Here is a 16,612-nt window from a genome sequence, read left to right as displayed (position 1 = left end):
TGATTTCAAAACCTCCTAATTATTGTTACTCGTTACTTTACTAGGCAAAGGGCCCCTAGTGACGTGTGACGTCATCGAGCGTTTCAACGGAGCTGTGTTTTTTAACTTTAGCAGTTATCAGTGCACTTTGACGCCGGCTCTTTTGAATCTTTTCACCGGATTGTGTTACCTCTGCTGAGTAAAAAGATTGAATGTGCTTCCGTGGCTGTCATCTCTTCTTGTCAACAAACAGGGTATCGTTTGGATGGCAAGTTTGTCAGTTCTTTGATTTGTTATTCATTATTCCCTCGTAGTAGTAGGAGTGTGTTACCTCTGCTTAGTAAAGACATTGAATGTGCTTCCATGGCTGTCATCTCTTTCCTGTCAACAAACGGGGTATTGTTTGGATGCCAAGTTTGTCGCTTCTTTGGTTTGTTGTTCATTATTGCCTCATAGTAGTAGGAGTGTGTTACCTCTGCTTAGCAAAGAGATTGAATGTGCTTCCATGGCTGTCATCTCTTTCTTGTCAACAAACGGGGTATTGTTTGGATGCCAAGTTTGTCACTTCTTTGATTTGTTATTCATTATTCCCTCGTAGTAGTAGGAGTGTGTTACCTCTGCTTAGCAAAGAGATTGAATGTGCTTCCATGGCTGTCATCTCTTTCTTGTCAACAAACGGGGTATTGTTTGGATGCCAAGTTTGTCACTTCTTTGATTTGTTGTTCATTATTGCCTCATAGTAGTAGGAGTGTGTTACCTCTGCTTAGCAAAGAGATTGAATGTGCTTCCATGGCTGTCATCTCTTTCGTGTCAACAAACGGGGTATTGTTTGGATGCCAAGTTTGTCACTCCTTTGATTTGTTGTTCATTATTTCCTTGCAGGAGTAGGAGTGTTTTACCTCTACTAAATAAAGAGATTGAATGTGCTTCCATGGCTGTCATCTCTTTCCTGTCAACAAACGGGGTATTGTTTGGATGCCAAGGTTGTCACTCCTTTGATTTGTTGTTCATTATTCCTCCGTAGTAGTGGGAGTGTGTTACCTCTGCTTAGTAAAGAGATTGAATGTGCTTCCATGGCTGTCATCTCTTTCTTGTCAACAAACGGGGTATTGTTTGGATGGCAGTTTTGTCACTTCTTTGATTTGTTGTTCATTATTCCCTCGTAGTAGTATGAGGTGTGTGTGTGTGTGTGTGTGTGTGTGTGTGTGTGTGTGTGTGTGTGTGTGTGTGTGTGTGTGTGTGTGTGTGTGTGTGTGTGTCTGCGTGTATTTAAATGTTGCGTTGTTTACTGTGTGATGTTGCCTCTTCCTGTTTGATATCAAGTTAATTTTAGTGTGATACTGCTTGTTGCTTTCACGAGTAAAAAGATATTTCCTGCACTGAACTTGCTGCACTTATGACGCTGTCTTGTTGTCGACGTAAAACCACATCAAAAGTAGCGCGCCATGTTACATCAAGCTATCGCTGACGGCTTTGTAACTGACCTAAAAGTAACTAATTAGATTACTCGTAACTACTAAAAGTAACAGTAACGCCGTTGTAATATGATGCTTTTATGACCAACACTGGTAATAGGTACATTACTTACAGTTTTAACACTTTGTAGACTAGACTGGAACATTCAACTTAATGGCAAAGACTACTTCCTGACTACAAGGACAAGCTGAAATGAATGCATACTTGCAAATAATACTCAGAAGTGTAGGAAAAAAGAATGACGAGCACGATACAGCACAGGTATTATCAAGTCAGAGGGAAATGTTTTTAATTTTATTATTAACAGAGTTTTTTTGGCGTCTAACATGTACACATCAGCTTGTTCCTGGTAGCTAGCAATGCAGCTAATGGGAGCACAGCTAGCCAGACAGTGTAAGTATTGTAGTTGTAATAACATGCATGACGTGTTGTGTGGATCATGATCAATATTATAGTGACTCACTCGATGGGCAATTGTGGCCGGGGAATTTTTTTTCCAGTTTATTTGGGTAAGCACTCCATATATGTCGAAATAGCTTGGCTTCCAATTCTACATTTACAGGTAGGTGTCACACCGACCTCACTGTCTCGGTCGGCTTCCGTCTGTTCAAACGTCTCACCCTTCCTTTGTGCTCGCTTCTAGAAGCAGCAGTTCATCCTCCGTATTTTCAGCCTCAAAAAGATAAAGTTGTGAATCCTCATTTGTCCAAAAATAGTTGTCTTCGTTGTATGTTGCCAAGTCTGCCATGATTACAACACACTCGCGTTTGTTTCCGGAAGTAGGAACACGCATTTCTTGCCAGAAGTTGGAAGTGCGCTGCTATGAAAACGGAAATAAATGTGCAGAAGAAATCAATGTTTAAAATAATAAAAATCGGGTAAATATTGTATATATTACATATTGTTATGAAGGTGTCTGTTACTACATTATATATATACTTACAGTGTGTATATTGTACATATTACATATTGTTATGAAGGTGTCTGTTACTACATTATATATATACTTGCAGTGTGTGTATATATATATATATATATATATATATATATATATATATATATATATATATATATATATATATATATATATATATATATATATATACATGCAGTGTGTCTATTGTACATATTTTATATTGTTATGAAGGTGTCTGTTACTACCTTATACAGTATATATACTTACAGTGTGTATATTGTATATATTACATATTGTTATGAAGGTGTCTGTTACTACATTATATATATACTTGCAGTGTGTAAATTGTACATATTACATATTGTTTTGAAGGTGTCTGTTACTACATTATATATATACTTGCAGTGAGTATATTGTACATATTACATATTGTTATGAATGTGTCTGTTACCACATTATATATATATATATATATATATATATATATATATATATATATATATATATATATATATATATATATATATATATATATATATATATATGCATGCAGTGTGTCTATTGTACATATTTTATATTGTTATGAAGGTGTCTGTTGCTTCCTTATATATATACTTGCAGTGTGTATATTGTACATATTACATATTATGAAGGTGTCTGTTACTACATTATATATATACTTGCAGTGTGGACATAAAACATATTACATATTGTTATGAAGGTGTCTGTTACTACATTATATATATACTTGTAGTGTGTATATTGTACAAATTACATATTGTTATAAAGGTGTCTGTTACTACATTATATATATACTTGCAGTGTGTATATTGTACATATTACATATTATGAAGGTGTCTTTTACTACATTATATATATATACTTGCAGTGTGTACATAAAACATATTACATATTGTTATGAAGGTGTCTGTTACTACATTAGATATATACTTGCAGTGTGTATATTGTACATATTACATATTGTTATGAAGGTGTCTGTTACTACATTAGATATATACTTGCAGTGTGTATATTGTACATATTACATATTGTTATGAAGGTGTCTGTTACTACATTATATATATACTTGCAGTGTGTATATTGTACATATTACATATTGTTATGAAGGTGTCTGTTACTACATTATATATATACTTGCAGTGTGAATATCGTACATATTACATATTGTTATGAAGGTGTCTGTTACTACATTATATATATACTTGCAGTGTGTATATTGTGCATATTACATATTGTTTTGAAGGTGTCTGTTACTACATTATATATATACTTGCAGTGTGTATATTGTGCATATTACATATTGTTATGAAGGTGTCTGTTACTACATTATATATATACTTGCAGTGTGAATATCGTACATATTACATATTGTTATGAAGGTGTCTGTTATTACATTATATATGTACTTGCAGTGTGTTTATTGTAGATATTACATATTGTTATGAAGGTGTCTGTTACTACATTATATATATACTTGCAGTGTGTATATTGTGCATATTACATATTGTTTTGAAGGTGTCTGTTACTACATTATATATATACTTGCAGTGTGTATATTGTGCATATTACATATTGTTATGAAGGTGTCTGTTACTACATTATATATATACTTGCAGTGTGAATATCGTACATATTACATATTGTTATGAAGGTGTCTGTTATTACATTATATATGTACTTGCAGTGTGTTTATTGTAGATATTACATATTGTTATGAAGGTGTCTGTTACTACATTATATACAGGTATATACACTTGCATTGTGTATATTGTACATATTACATATTGTTATGAAGGTGTAAAAATGTTACTTAAATTAAATATATTTTTCTTCTGCTAATAGGTTGTAAAAAATACCAATAATTATTGTTATGGACCAATATGAAACACTTATATGGTGATAGTTTTCAGCCGCATCGGCCATCCCTAGTGTCCATTCATTCTTTGAAGACATGAGAATGTGTGGGAGTGCTCCAGACTCCAGATGCTTTGGGGTGTGGAATCTCCGGTGGCGCTGACGCCGTGGAATTCAGTGGCGGGCCAAGTCCACTTTGCCCACGCCGTGTATCGTCCCACTTTGTTTGTTTGTTTTGACGGTCTCGCTCCCTCAAGTCCCGACCTCTCGGCTCGCGGGCTCCAGCAAGTTGACCCTGAAGACTCGTTGTGCTGCGGTGCTTTGGGGGAACGTGGGAAGCGTGGAGCAAAAAGTGACAGGAGGGACGCTAATGGACAGTGTGATGCTTTTCTTCCCCAGGGCAAACATCGAGGAGGTGGAGAGCGAGGTTGTGGAGATCGAGGCAAAACTCGACAAGGTACTCTTGCATTTATCTTTGTACGTTTTTTTATTTGAATGAAAGAAATAGGAGAATTTCAAGTATTGTGAATGCTCTAAATAAATAATATGGCCAGGGTGTCTATTTAGTAGGCAGGCAATAATTGGATACCTTTCACACCAAATGTATGGGTACTGAATTATTTACTTTTACAGGTACTAACCCAATTCTGCCGGGGACTACCTGTACCTATTCACGTAAAATCAAACTATTTCGATAAGTGACGTCACGTCCGGTTTCAGACTCAGCTACGGCTCAAGTACATGGTGGAGAATGCTTGGAGCAGGCCAAATTTGCAATGTATATATACATATATATATATATATATATATATATATATATATATGCATATATATATATATATATATGCATATATATATATATATATGCATATATACATATATATATATATATATATATATATATATATATATATATATATATATATATATATGTATATATATATATATATATATATATATATGTATATGTATATATATATATATATATATATATATATATATATATATATATATATATATATATATCAATCAATCAATCAATGTTTATTATATAGCCCTAAATCACAAGTGTCTCAAAGGGCTGCACAAGCCACAACGACATCCTCCTCGGTACAGAGCCCACATACGGGCAAGGAAAAACTCACCCCAGTGGGACGTCGGTGTGAATGACTATGAGAAACCTTGGAGAGGACCGCATATGTGGGTAACCCCCCCCTGTCTAGGGGAGACCGAAAGCAATGGATGTCGAGTGGGTCTGACATAATATTGTGAAAGTCCATATATATATATAATTTATATACGTTTAAATATATACGTATATAAATACACATACATATGTATATATATATACAGGCATATGTGTGTATATAAATATACGTATATAAATACACATACATACGTACATGTATATATATAATTATATATATATTATCAATGCCAACGAAACAACCATGCCTGATTAAAAAAAAATATGCGTGATTGAACACTCGGTGTGAGTTAGTTGTGTAGTGAGTAGTGAGTATAGAGTGTTAGTATAGTATATATATATATAGTTATATATATATATTTTTATATATATATATAAATATATATATTATATATATATATATCTGTATATAGATTATACATATATATGTGGATATATATAGATATATGTATATATATATAGATATACGTGTGTGTGTGTATGTTTATATTTATATATATATATATATAGATATATATATATATATATATATATATATAATATATATATATATATATATATATATAATATATATGTATATATCTGTATAGATATACATATATATGGTATATATATAGATCATATGTATATATATTATAGATATACGTGTGTGTGTTATATATATATTATATATATATATACAGTGTATATATATATACTATAATATATATAACCTCTATATATATATATATATATATATACAGCTGTATATCTAATATAATATATATATATATATATATATATATATATATATATATATATATATAATATATATATATATATATATATATATATATATATATATACAGCACAAAACACTACAACAAACAACTAAAAAAATCCATATACTAAATAACACCAAAAACCACCAGATGAATAGCCTGATTAAAAAGGTGTGTCTTTAGCCCGTTAATGCAAAGGACTTTCCCTCATTATTTAATTCATCCAGTTCGGACCTTTGAAACGTCGGCCCCCTGTGCCATTCAGTTTGACGCCCTTGATTACAAAAGCAGGAAAAGAAGCAATCTGTTCCGGGGTCAAACTGTGTCTTCGTGTGTCTGTCCCCCACACAGCTGGTGAAGCTATGCGGCGGCATGATAGAAGCCGGCAAAGCGTACGTCGGGGCCAACAAGCTCTTCGTCAACGGCATCCGCGATCTCTCCCAGCAGTGCAAGAAGGATGGAATGATGTCGGTGAGTCTTATCAACTTCATCAAAAAAAAATTTTTTTTTTATATATGTGTGTATATATGTATACATATGTATGTGTGTATTATATGTATGTGTGTACATGTGTATATATATATATATATATATATACTGTGTATATTTATAATACAAATAAATATATATACATATAAATGTATGCATATATACAGTATATATTAAAAATTCTAATAAATAAATGTGTAGGTATATATACAGTATATATTAAAAATGAAAAATAGCATATATATATGTGTGTATATTTATATATTCATTAATACATAGTTGCTCATTTGATTTGTTTTTGGTACCAATTTATTTTGTTGACCTCGAGGGGTTAAACATTTAACAAAGACTAAAATAAGATGATTATTTTACCTCATATAACTTATATTGTGTGTAAGGTTAAATGGGACAGAATAAATAAATAAATGTTATCTTAAATGTGTCAGCAATTATTTGAAATTGGAATTCAATAAATAAATGTGTTTATAAATGTCCTTGTAGTTTAATGTAAAATTGTATTTATTTGTTTTTACTGTTTCATTAATTATTTCAATATTACATTTTTTTTGTTTGATTTAGTTAGTTGTTGCGTGAAGATGTGTGCGAGCGCTTCAGTTGCTTTAAGTCAGTGGGCGGGGCTAACATGACTAGTCTGATGCCTGATTCATTAATTATGTTGTGAAATAATTTAAACAGAAAATAATTAAATATTGAAATAATTCATTAAATTGTTAAATAAATAATTTGATTTATATCAAATTAATTAAGGACACATTTAATATATATATTTTTTTAATTCCCAATGACTTTGAAGGCTGAGTTTGACAGATAAAGTGAATTCATGAAGATGACACACAGGTTCATGAAATAATTAATCAAGTCAACAAATAATTAAAATAATTCATTAAATTGTGAAGTAAATAATATTTTTTTTGAGATATTGTTAAATACAATTTTGATTTATATCAAATTAATTAAAGACTAATTTAATAATATTATTTTTCACCAAAAAAATTCATAAAGCCGCCACACAGGTTCATGAAATGATTGCGTAATCAATCAAATCAATAATTAAAACATAAAAAATATTGATTTAATTATTTATGTAAATGATTAAAAAATATGATTTATCTACAATTAATTGAGGACACATGTATTAACATTTATTTAATTGAAATGTTGACCAATTATTGACACATTTAAGTAATTATTTAAATATATATTTATTTACTTTCTTCTGTCCCATTTGACCCTCCATAATATTTTTAAAAAAAAATCTCCATACAAATAAAGTGGACAATATTTCAATAGGCAGTTATTTAACGTAAACAATAAAACTAAATAATTAATCAAGTCAACAAATAATTAAAACATAAAATGATTAATTAAATTGTGAAGTAAATAATATTTTTTTGAAATAATTACTTATATTATTAAATAAATAATTAGATTTATATTAATTAAAGACTCATTTAGTAATATTTTTTTTAATATCCCACTGACTTTGAAGGCTGAGTTTGACATATAAAATACATTCATAAAGCTGCCACACAGGTTCATGAAATGATTTGAATAATTAATCAAATCAATAATTAAAACATTTTAAAAAATATTAAATTGTGAAGTAAATCATTAAATATTGATTTAATTAATTATATAGTTGATATAAAAAATATTGATTTACATACAATTAATCGAGGACACATTTAATAACATTTATTTAATTGGAATGTTAACTAATTAAGGACACATTTAAGTAATTATTTAAAGATTTACTTTTTTCTGTCCCATTTGACCCTCAATAATATATATGTTTTTTGTTTTTTTAAATCTACACACAAAAATAAATGTTTTGCCAAGATACGCTGTCTTTTATTGTCTTTTTATTCTCTTTGATGTCATTTTTTTCCAACGGGAGGAAAGGCTCGATTCCAAACAGTGAAAGCAATTTAAAAAGCTCTCTTGGCTTTGTGGCTCATGGTGACTTTTCCTATTAAAGTCACATTTTCCACTGTAAAAGCAAGGAAAAACAACAATGTGCAGTTTTTGTTCTGTCTCCCCCAAACACGGCATAAAAAAAAAAAAAAAAAAAGCCCACGACAGCAAGTTGAGCTTATTTTTAGCTTAGCAGATGTTTATTTTTAGGCAGGATGTTTTTCCATCTTGGAGGCTAACAGTGTGTGTTTCCTTGCAGGAGTGCTTGGAGAAGTGTGGAGAAAGTCTGCAGGAGATCATCAACTACCACATGGTGCGTCCTCACATGGTTCCTTAGCCCCCCTCGGAGGCTTCAATGCTGGATGTGTTTTTATCGCCGCGTAATATCGAGCAAGTATATGAGCGATATCTTACTGCAAACATTCATTCAGGCACAGGGGGGCGTGGTCGACAAACGCAAATAACCAGCGGGGTCTTTAATCAGCGCGGTGGCTGTGGTCAACCTCCTGGTTTGGTTTGTGTGAAAATCCGCAAATTGAGCCAATGCGATACCAGCGTGGATCATACTCGTATTATTTTTGGTTGTTCCATTACAGGTACTGATGCTTTTGTACCACGAGGGGGGCTAAAGCCCAACCTTTCTGACCTCAGGGCCCAACTTTTCCACTCAAATATCAACTCAGAATTAGTCATCTTACTCTTGATTTTAATGGTATTTAATAATTATATCTAACTTACTGAGAGTTGTTAAATATACATATTAGGGTTTGAGTTTGAGTTTGAGTTTATTTCGAACATGCAAGCATACAACATGATACATCACAATTTCCAGTTTCTCTTTTCAACATGTTCGAAAAGGAGTAGGAAGAACCAGAGCTTATTTAATCCTACCCCTTTTCTTTACACAACAGTTGCTAAAACTTTTTGTTCACTTCCTGTTCACAATTTATTCACAATAAACTCCATAAGTAATCACAATAAAAATAAATAAATAAATAATAGTAAAAATTTAATAATAATAATTATTGAAGTAAGTTATATTTCATATGATAAGATAAGGGTTGTAGGGTATACGGGTAATACTAATGAATCATATTCGGTACTATACCGCCTCTAAAAAGTACTGGTCCTCCAGCACCCCGCCACCCCCGTCGTCGTCATTGCTGGTTTTACGAGCAGAGGAGCATGTTTGGCAGCGCACGCACACGGAGTACTTACAAGCAGACACAGTGTGTAGACAGAAAAGGGAGAACGGACGCATTTTGGCTTCAAAACTAAAGATAAAGGTGAAGTTATAACACTGAAACGCCCTCAGGAAGAGGTGCTTTAAGACATGGCTAGCTAGCTAGCAGCTAACGTCCATCCACAGTGTTTTAGCTACTTCTAAATCACTAATCCTCGCCTCCGTGGCCACAAATAAAGTATGTTTCTTGCACGTACCATTATCACTGGAGGACAAGGAATAGCTAAACATGCTTCACTACACACCGTAGGAGGATACAATGGCTCACCGGCGTCACAATGTAAACAAATGCCATGGGCGGATCTACACCTGACATCCACTGTAATGATACCAAGTACAATAGCGTATCTAGTTGATAATACCATGATTACATCAATATTTTTTATCGTCACAAAATCTTTTGTCCTTTTCAAAAAAATTCATATTGTGTTTATAAACTCAGTAAATACGTTCCTGGACACATGAGGACTTTGAATATGACCAATGTATTACCCTGTAACTACTTGGTATCAGATCGATACCTAAATGTGAGGTATCATCCAAAACTAATTTAAAGTATCAAACAACAGAAGAATAAGTGATTATTACATTTTAACAGAAGAGTAGATAGAACATGTTAAAACAGAAAGTAAGCAGATATTAACAGTAAATGAACAAGTAGATTAATAATCAATTTATACAGCTTGTCCTTTATAATGTTGACAAAATAATAGAATGATAAATGACACAATATGTTACTGCATACGTCAGCAGACTAATTAGGAGTCTTTGTTTGTTTACTTACTACTAAAAGACAAGTTGTCTAGTATGTTCACTATTTTATTTAAGGACTTAATTGCAATAATAAACATATGTTTAATGTACCCTAAGATTTTTCGTTAAAATAAAGACAATAATGACATTTTTTGTGGTCCCCTTTTATTTAGAAAAGTACCGAAAAGTATCTAAATACATTTTTGGTACCGGTACCATAATATTGGTATCGGTACAACAATAATACAAGTACTAATTCCCGGTATTGATCCCGGGAATTAGTACCGTATCGGTTCAAAGCTGCAGGACTGCTTGTATCGGAGCTGATATTGGAAAGTTTAGACATAATCCGATACTGTTTTTGTTTCCTGCTGATATGGGACCAATGCCTGATATCGGCGAGGCAAACATTGCATAGAAAAAGTGAACCTCCGATTGTTTATGATCCTGTATAATGTACAGTATGATCACCTTTGAACTTTGAAGTGTTCCGATGAATAAAACAGGGCCATGGTTGTTCCCCGGCTGGCTGGCGATTGCGATACAACATTGTCGAAATGAAAAATGGATAAATAAATCATGAAGAAACATGCACTTGGAGAGCACTCCTCTCCATAAATAATGTGTGTGGTCTCACATGCTGCAATCTAGTTTTTATTTATACTTACAAGCCTGACACTCTGCCAAAATAAATACATATCTGGTATTTCAATACACCATTTAAATGTGAAATAACTCACAAAAGTGTCCTTTAAATCAGTGGTACCCAACCACCGATTGGTACCGGGCCACCGATTGGCACCGTACAAGAATTTAAAAAAAAAAAAAAAAAAAATTTTTTTTTTTTTTTTTTTTTTTTAAAATGAAATCAACATAAAAAACACAATATATACATTCTATATCAATATAGATCAATACAGTCTGCAGGGATACAGTCCGTAAGCACACATGATTGTATTTATTTATGTAAAAAAAAAATATATATATATATATATATTTTTTTTAAATACCCCCCCCCCCCCCCCCCCCCCCCCCCCCCCCCACTGCTTTAAATGGAAAAAAAACAAACTTTTTATCTTTTATCATGACTTTTTATTGTATATGTAATGGCATTTAAAAAATACATGTAATGATATTTAATTACTTCAAAAGTAATTACATTTATTGAATAAACTTTATGTATATATTCAATGTAATGTATTTATATACTTTATTACCTTATTATTTAATAACTTTTATTTGATGAATAAATAAATTAAGACAAATTAAGACATATAATTATTTTTTTAAAATCATGTAAAAATAATAAACTACTCTATTGGACATTTAGACTAGATGTAATGTTAATTTAAATGTGAAATAATTCCATAAATTGTCCTTTAAATGGAAAAAAATGTCACTTATTTTTATGACTTTTCATTTTTTTAATCATTACTTTTTATTTATTTATTGTATCGCATTTAGAAAAAATTAATGTAATGATATCTCAGCAACCCCCGCGACCCCGAAAGGGACAAGCGGTAGAAAATGGATGGATGGATAGTCAATTACTTTAAAAGTAATTATATTTATTGAATAAACTGTGTTTATATATTCAATTTAATGTTGTATTTCTATACTTTATTACCTTATTATTTAATAACCTTTATTTATTTTATGAATAAATAAATTAAAACAAATTAAGACCTATAATTATTACAAAAAAATCATGAAAAATAATCAACTACAATATTGGACATTTAGACTATATCAGGGGTCGGCAACCCGCGGCTCCGGAGCCGCATGCGGCTCTTTGACCACTCTGATGCGGCTCAGCTGCATACTTGCCGACCCTCCCGGTTTTCCCAGTATACTTAACGACCCCCCCGATTTTCCCAGGAGACTGCCTCTCCTAGAAATCTCCCAGGGCAAATATTATCCTATTTTCACTCTAATGACTTAATCAAGGGCGTGCCCTAATGGCACTGCATTAATTGTACCCTATAGCATTTACAAACAGCGTGCCAGCCCGGCCACATGTTATATGTTGCTTTTACTTGCACATGTAGGAGACACCAAAGCATACTTGGTCAACAGCCACACAGCTTACACTGACGGTAGTCATACAAAAACAACTTTAACACTGTTACGTTACAAATATGCGCCACACTGTGAACCCACACCAAAAAAGAATGACAAACACATTTCTGGAGAACATCCGCACCGTAACACAACACAACAAATACCCAGAATCCCATGCAGCCCTAACTCTTCCGGTCTACATTATACACCCCCGCTACCACCAAACCCCCCCACACATCAACCCCCCCCCCCCCCCCTCCGTGCGGCGGTTGAGCGGAAGAGTTAGGGCTGCATGGGATTCTGGGTATTTGTTGTGTTGTGTTTATGTTGTGTTACAGTGCAGATGTTCTCCAGAAATGTGTTTGTCATTCTTTTTTGGTGTGGGTTCAAAGTGTGGCGCTTATTTGTAACGTAACAGTGTTAAAGTTGTTTTTGTACGACTACCGTCAGTGTAAGCTGTGTGGCTGTTGAACAAGTATGCCTTGCTGGCACTTACGTGGGCAAGCAAAAGCTGCATTCTACATGTGGCCAAGCAGGTACGCTGTTTGGGCAGGCTGTAGAGGGCGCTAAAGCAGTGCCATCACGCCCCGATATTCGGGGGTCTCCCGGAAAAAATGAGAGGGTTGGCAAGAAAGACGCTATCAAGCGCCATTCAATTAAAAGCACTAACATTAAATTTCCATATAGAGATGCGTGCCGGTGCGTGTGTCAGAGACCCTGGTTAACATAGCGCAAAGCAATTTAAGCTTTGTATGTGGTGTTTTTCATTTTAAATTTTCAAAATTTTTTGTGACTCCCATTGTTTTCTTTAATTTGTGAAACTTTCCAAAATGGCTCTTTGAGTGGTAAAGGTTGCCGACCCCTGGACTATATGTATGGGTTATGGGTTATACTTGTATAGCGCTTTTCTACCTTCAAGGTACTCAAAGCGCTTTGACAGTATTTCCACATTCACCCATTCACACACACATTCACACACTGATGGAGGGAGCTGCCATGCAAGGCGCTACCAGCAGCCATCAGGAGCAAGGGTGAAGTGTCTTGCCCAAGGACACAACGGACGTGACTAGGATGGTAGAAGGTGGGGATTGAACCCCAGTAACCAGCAACCCTCCGATTGCTAGCACGGCCACTCTACCAACTTCGCCACGCCGTCCCCAATGTATGTTAATTTAAATGTGAAATAATTCCTTAAATTGTCCTTTAAATGGAAAAAAATATGTAATTTATTTCATGACTTTTTATCTTTTTAATCATGACTTTTTAATAATTTATTGTAAATATAATTACATTAAAAAAATATATATTTAATGATATTTAATTACTTGAAAATTAATTACATTTATTGAATAAACTGTATTTATATATTCAATTTAATGTTGCATTTCTATACTTTATTACCTTATTATTTCATAACATTTTATTTATTTTATGAATAGACAAATGAAGAATTTTTTTTTTTTTTTTTTTTTTTTTTTTAAAATCATGTAAAAATAATAAACTACCCTATTGGACATATAGACTAAATGTATGTCAATTTAAATGTGAAATAATTAATTAAATTGTCCATTAAATAGAAACAAAATGTCCATTATTTCATGACCTTTTATCTTTTTAATCATCTGTTGTAAATATGACATTTAAACATATATATATATAAATATATAATATGTGTGTGTGTGTGTGTGTGTATGTATGTATATATATATATATATATATATATATATATATATATATATATATATATATATATATATATATATATATATATATATATATATATATATATATGTATATGTATATATTTAATGATATTTAATTACTTGAAAAGTAATTACAATTATTGAATAAACTTTATATTTTAATTTAATGTTGTATTCCTATACTTTATTACCTCATTATTTAATAACCTTTATTTATTTTATGAATAAATAAATTAAGACGAATTAAGACACATCTTTTTTTTTTTTTAAATAATGTAAAAATAATAAACTACACTATTGGACATTTAGACTAAATGTATGTTGATTTAAATGTGAAATAATTCATTAAATTGTCCATTAAATGGAAAAAAAGTCTTATTTCATTACTTTTTATCTTTTTAATCATGACTTTTTAATTATTTATTGTAAATATGGCATTTAAAAAATTTAAAAAAAAAAATATATATATATATATATATATATATATATATATATATATATATATATATATATATATATATATATATATATTATATGTGTGTGTATATATTTAATTACATTTATTGAATAAACTGTATATATATATTTAATGTAATGTTGTATTCATATACATGTTTACCTTATTATTTAATAACCTTTATTTATTTGATGAACATTCTATTAGTATATGTAAGGACCTTTTCATTTATATAATTAATGACGTGCTCATTTATTTAATGAACATTTATGTATTTTATATTTTGTATTGTTTGTTCTTAAATTAAGACAAATAATTATTATAATAAATCATGTAAAAAATAATTTACTACACTATTGGACATTTAGACTAAATGTACGTTAATTTAAATGTGAAATAATTCATGAAAGTGTCCTTTAAATGGGGGGAAAAAATGTCAATTATTTCATGAGTATTTGTCTTTTTATCATACATTTTTAGTTATCTATTGTAAATCTAGTGGCATTTTACAAAAATATATTTTATGATATTTAATGACTTCAAAAGTAATTATATTTATTGAATAAACTGTATCTATATATTTATTTTAATGTTTTATTTTTATAATTTATTACCTAATTATTGAATAACCTTTATTTACTTTATGAACTTTTTATTAATGTATGTAATAACATTTTCATTTATATAATTTGTTCATTCATTTAATGAACATTTATGTAATTTATATTTTTGGGGTATTATTTGTTTTTAAATTAAAACAAATAATTATCATAACAAAGAATGTAAAAATAATAAACTACCCTATTGGACATTTAGACTAAATGTACGTTAAACAATGAAGATAAATTAAATATATTGGCATTGATTTCGCAATTGTTCGTTATATTACTACATTGTTCATGAATAAACATCTTTCATGGTCTTGCGTTTAAACACAAATAGATCCATCATGGCCGCCCCCGAGAAGCAGGCCGTGGCTTCATGAAGCAGAAAAGTCCACAGGAACACGCCATCAATTATTGACATGTGTGTGGGAACATCCATTAACAATGAGGTCGTTCTGAACTTCTGACACAGGGTGGGTGGGAGGAAGCATTTATCATGAATACCTCATGAAACCCACCAATAATAACCTAATATAACCTAATAATACAAAAAAAAAGCAGGCTTCTCTACACGTCTTAATATAAATCCTGTAGTTTTGATCATTTTGTTTTTCTTTGGCAAATATGCGAACCGAGCATGGCGTTGCTGTTGAAACGTGAGTGTTATGTTAGCACTTTAGCAGGCGTAGCTACGATGCTAACCTTAATGTGACACTGTTGTGAGGGACCTACGACGTCTAAGTGACTTTGGGACCACATTGGGCTAAAACAATATGGCCAGGGGCCAAAAGATGATGTGTGTGTGTGTGTGTGTGTGTGTATGTGTGTGTGTGTGTGTGTGTGTGTGTGTGTGTGTGTGTGTGTGTGTGTGTGTGTGTGCGCGCGCGTGTGCGTGCGTGCGTGCGTGCGTGCGTGCGTGTGTGTGTGTGTAAATATATATGTATAGACGCATACATACATATATAATATATACAGTATATATATATAAATACACATACATACATATATATATTTATGTATTTTATATATATATAAATATTACATATACATATATATAATATATATATATATATATATATATACATATATATATATATAATATATATACAGTATATGTACACACATATATGTATATATATGTATGTACATATA

At 31.4% G+C, this 16,612-nt stretch overlaps 2 protein-coding genes across 5 annotated transcripts in view; one reads left to right on the top strand and one right to left on the bottom strand.

Annotated features, from left to right (window-relative positions):
* Window positions 1-16,612, bottom strand: part of ubxn10 (UBX domain protein 10) — a 265,348-nt gene that overhangs the window by 108,936 nt on the left and 139,800 nt on the right. The window lies entirely within an intron of this gene.
* acap3a (ArfGAP with coiled-coil, ankyrin repeat and PH domains 3a) overlaps window positions 1-16,612 on the top strand; it is a 112,137-nt gene that overhangs the window by 41,360 nt on the left and 54,165 nt on the right. For all 4 annotated transcript variants that reach the window (XM_062052673.1, XM_062052672.1, XM_062052671.1 and 1 more), the window contains exons 2-4: window positions 4,646-4,703; window positions 6,566-6,685; window positions 8,898-8,951. In XM_062052673.1, the coding sequence (XP_061908657.1) occupies window positions 4,646-4,703; window positions 6,566-6,685; window positions 8,898-8,951 (232 nt within the window). The remainder of the gene's footprint in view (window positions 1-4,645; window positions 4,704-6,565; window positions 6,686-8,897; window positions 8,952-16,612) is intronic.

Source organism: Entelurus aequoreus, linkage group LG07 (assembly GCF_033978785.1).
Source record: "Entelurus aequoreus isolate RoL-2023_Sb linkage group LG07, RoL_Eaeq_v1.1, whole genome shotgun sequence".
NCBI lineage: Eukaryota > Metazoa > Chordata > Actinopteri > Syngnathiformes > Syngnathidae > Entelurus > Entelurus aequoreus.
This window is presented reverse-complemented; position numbering and strand designations above follow the sequence as displayed.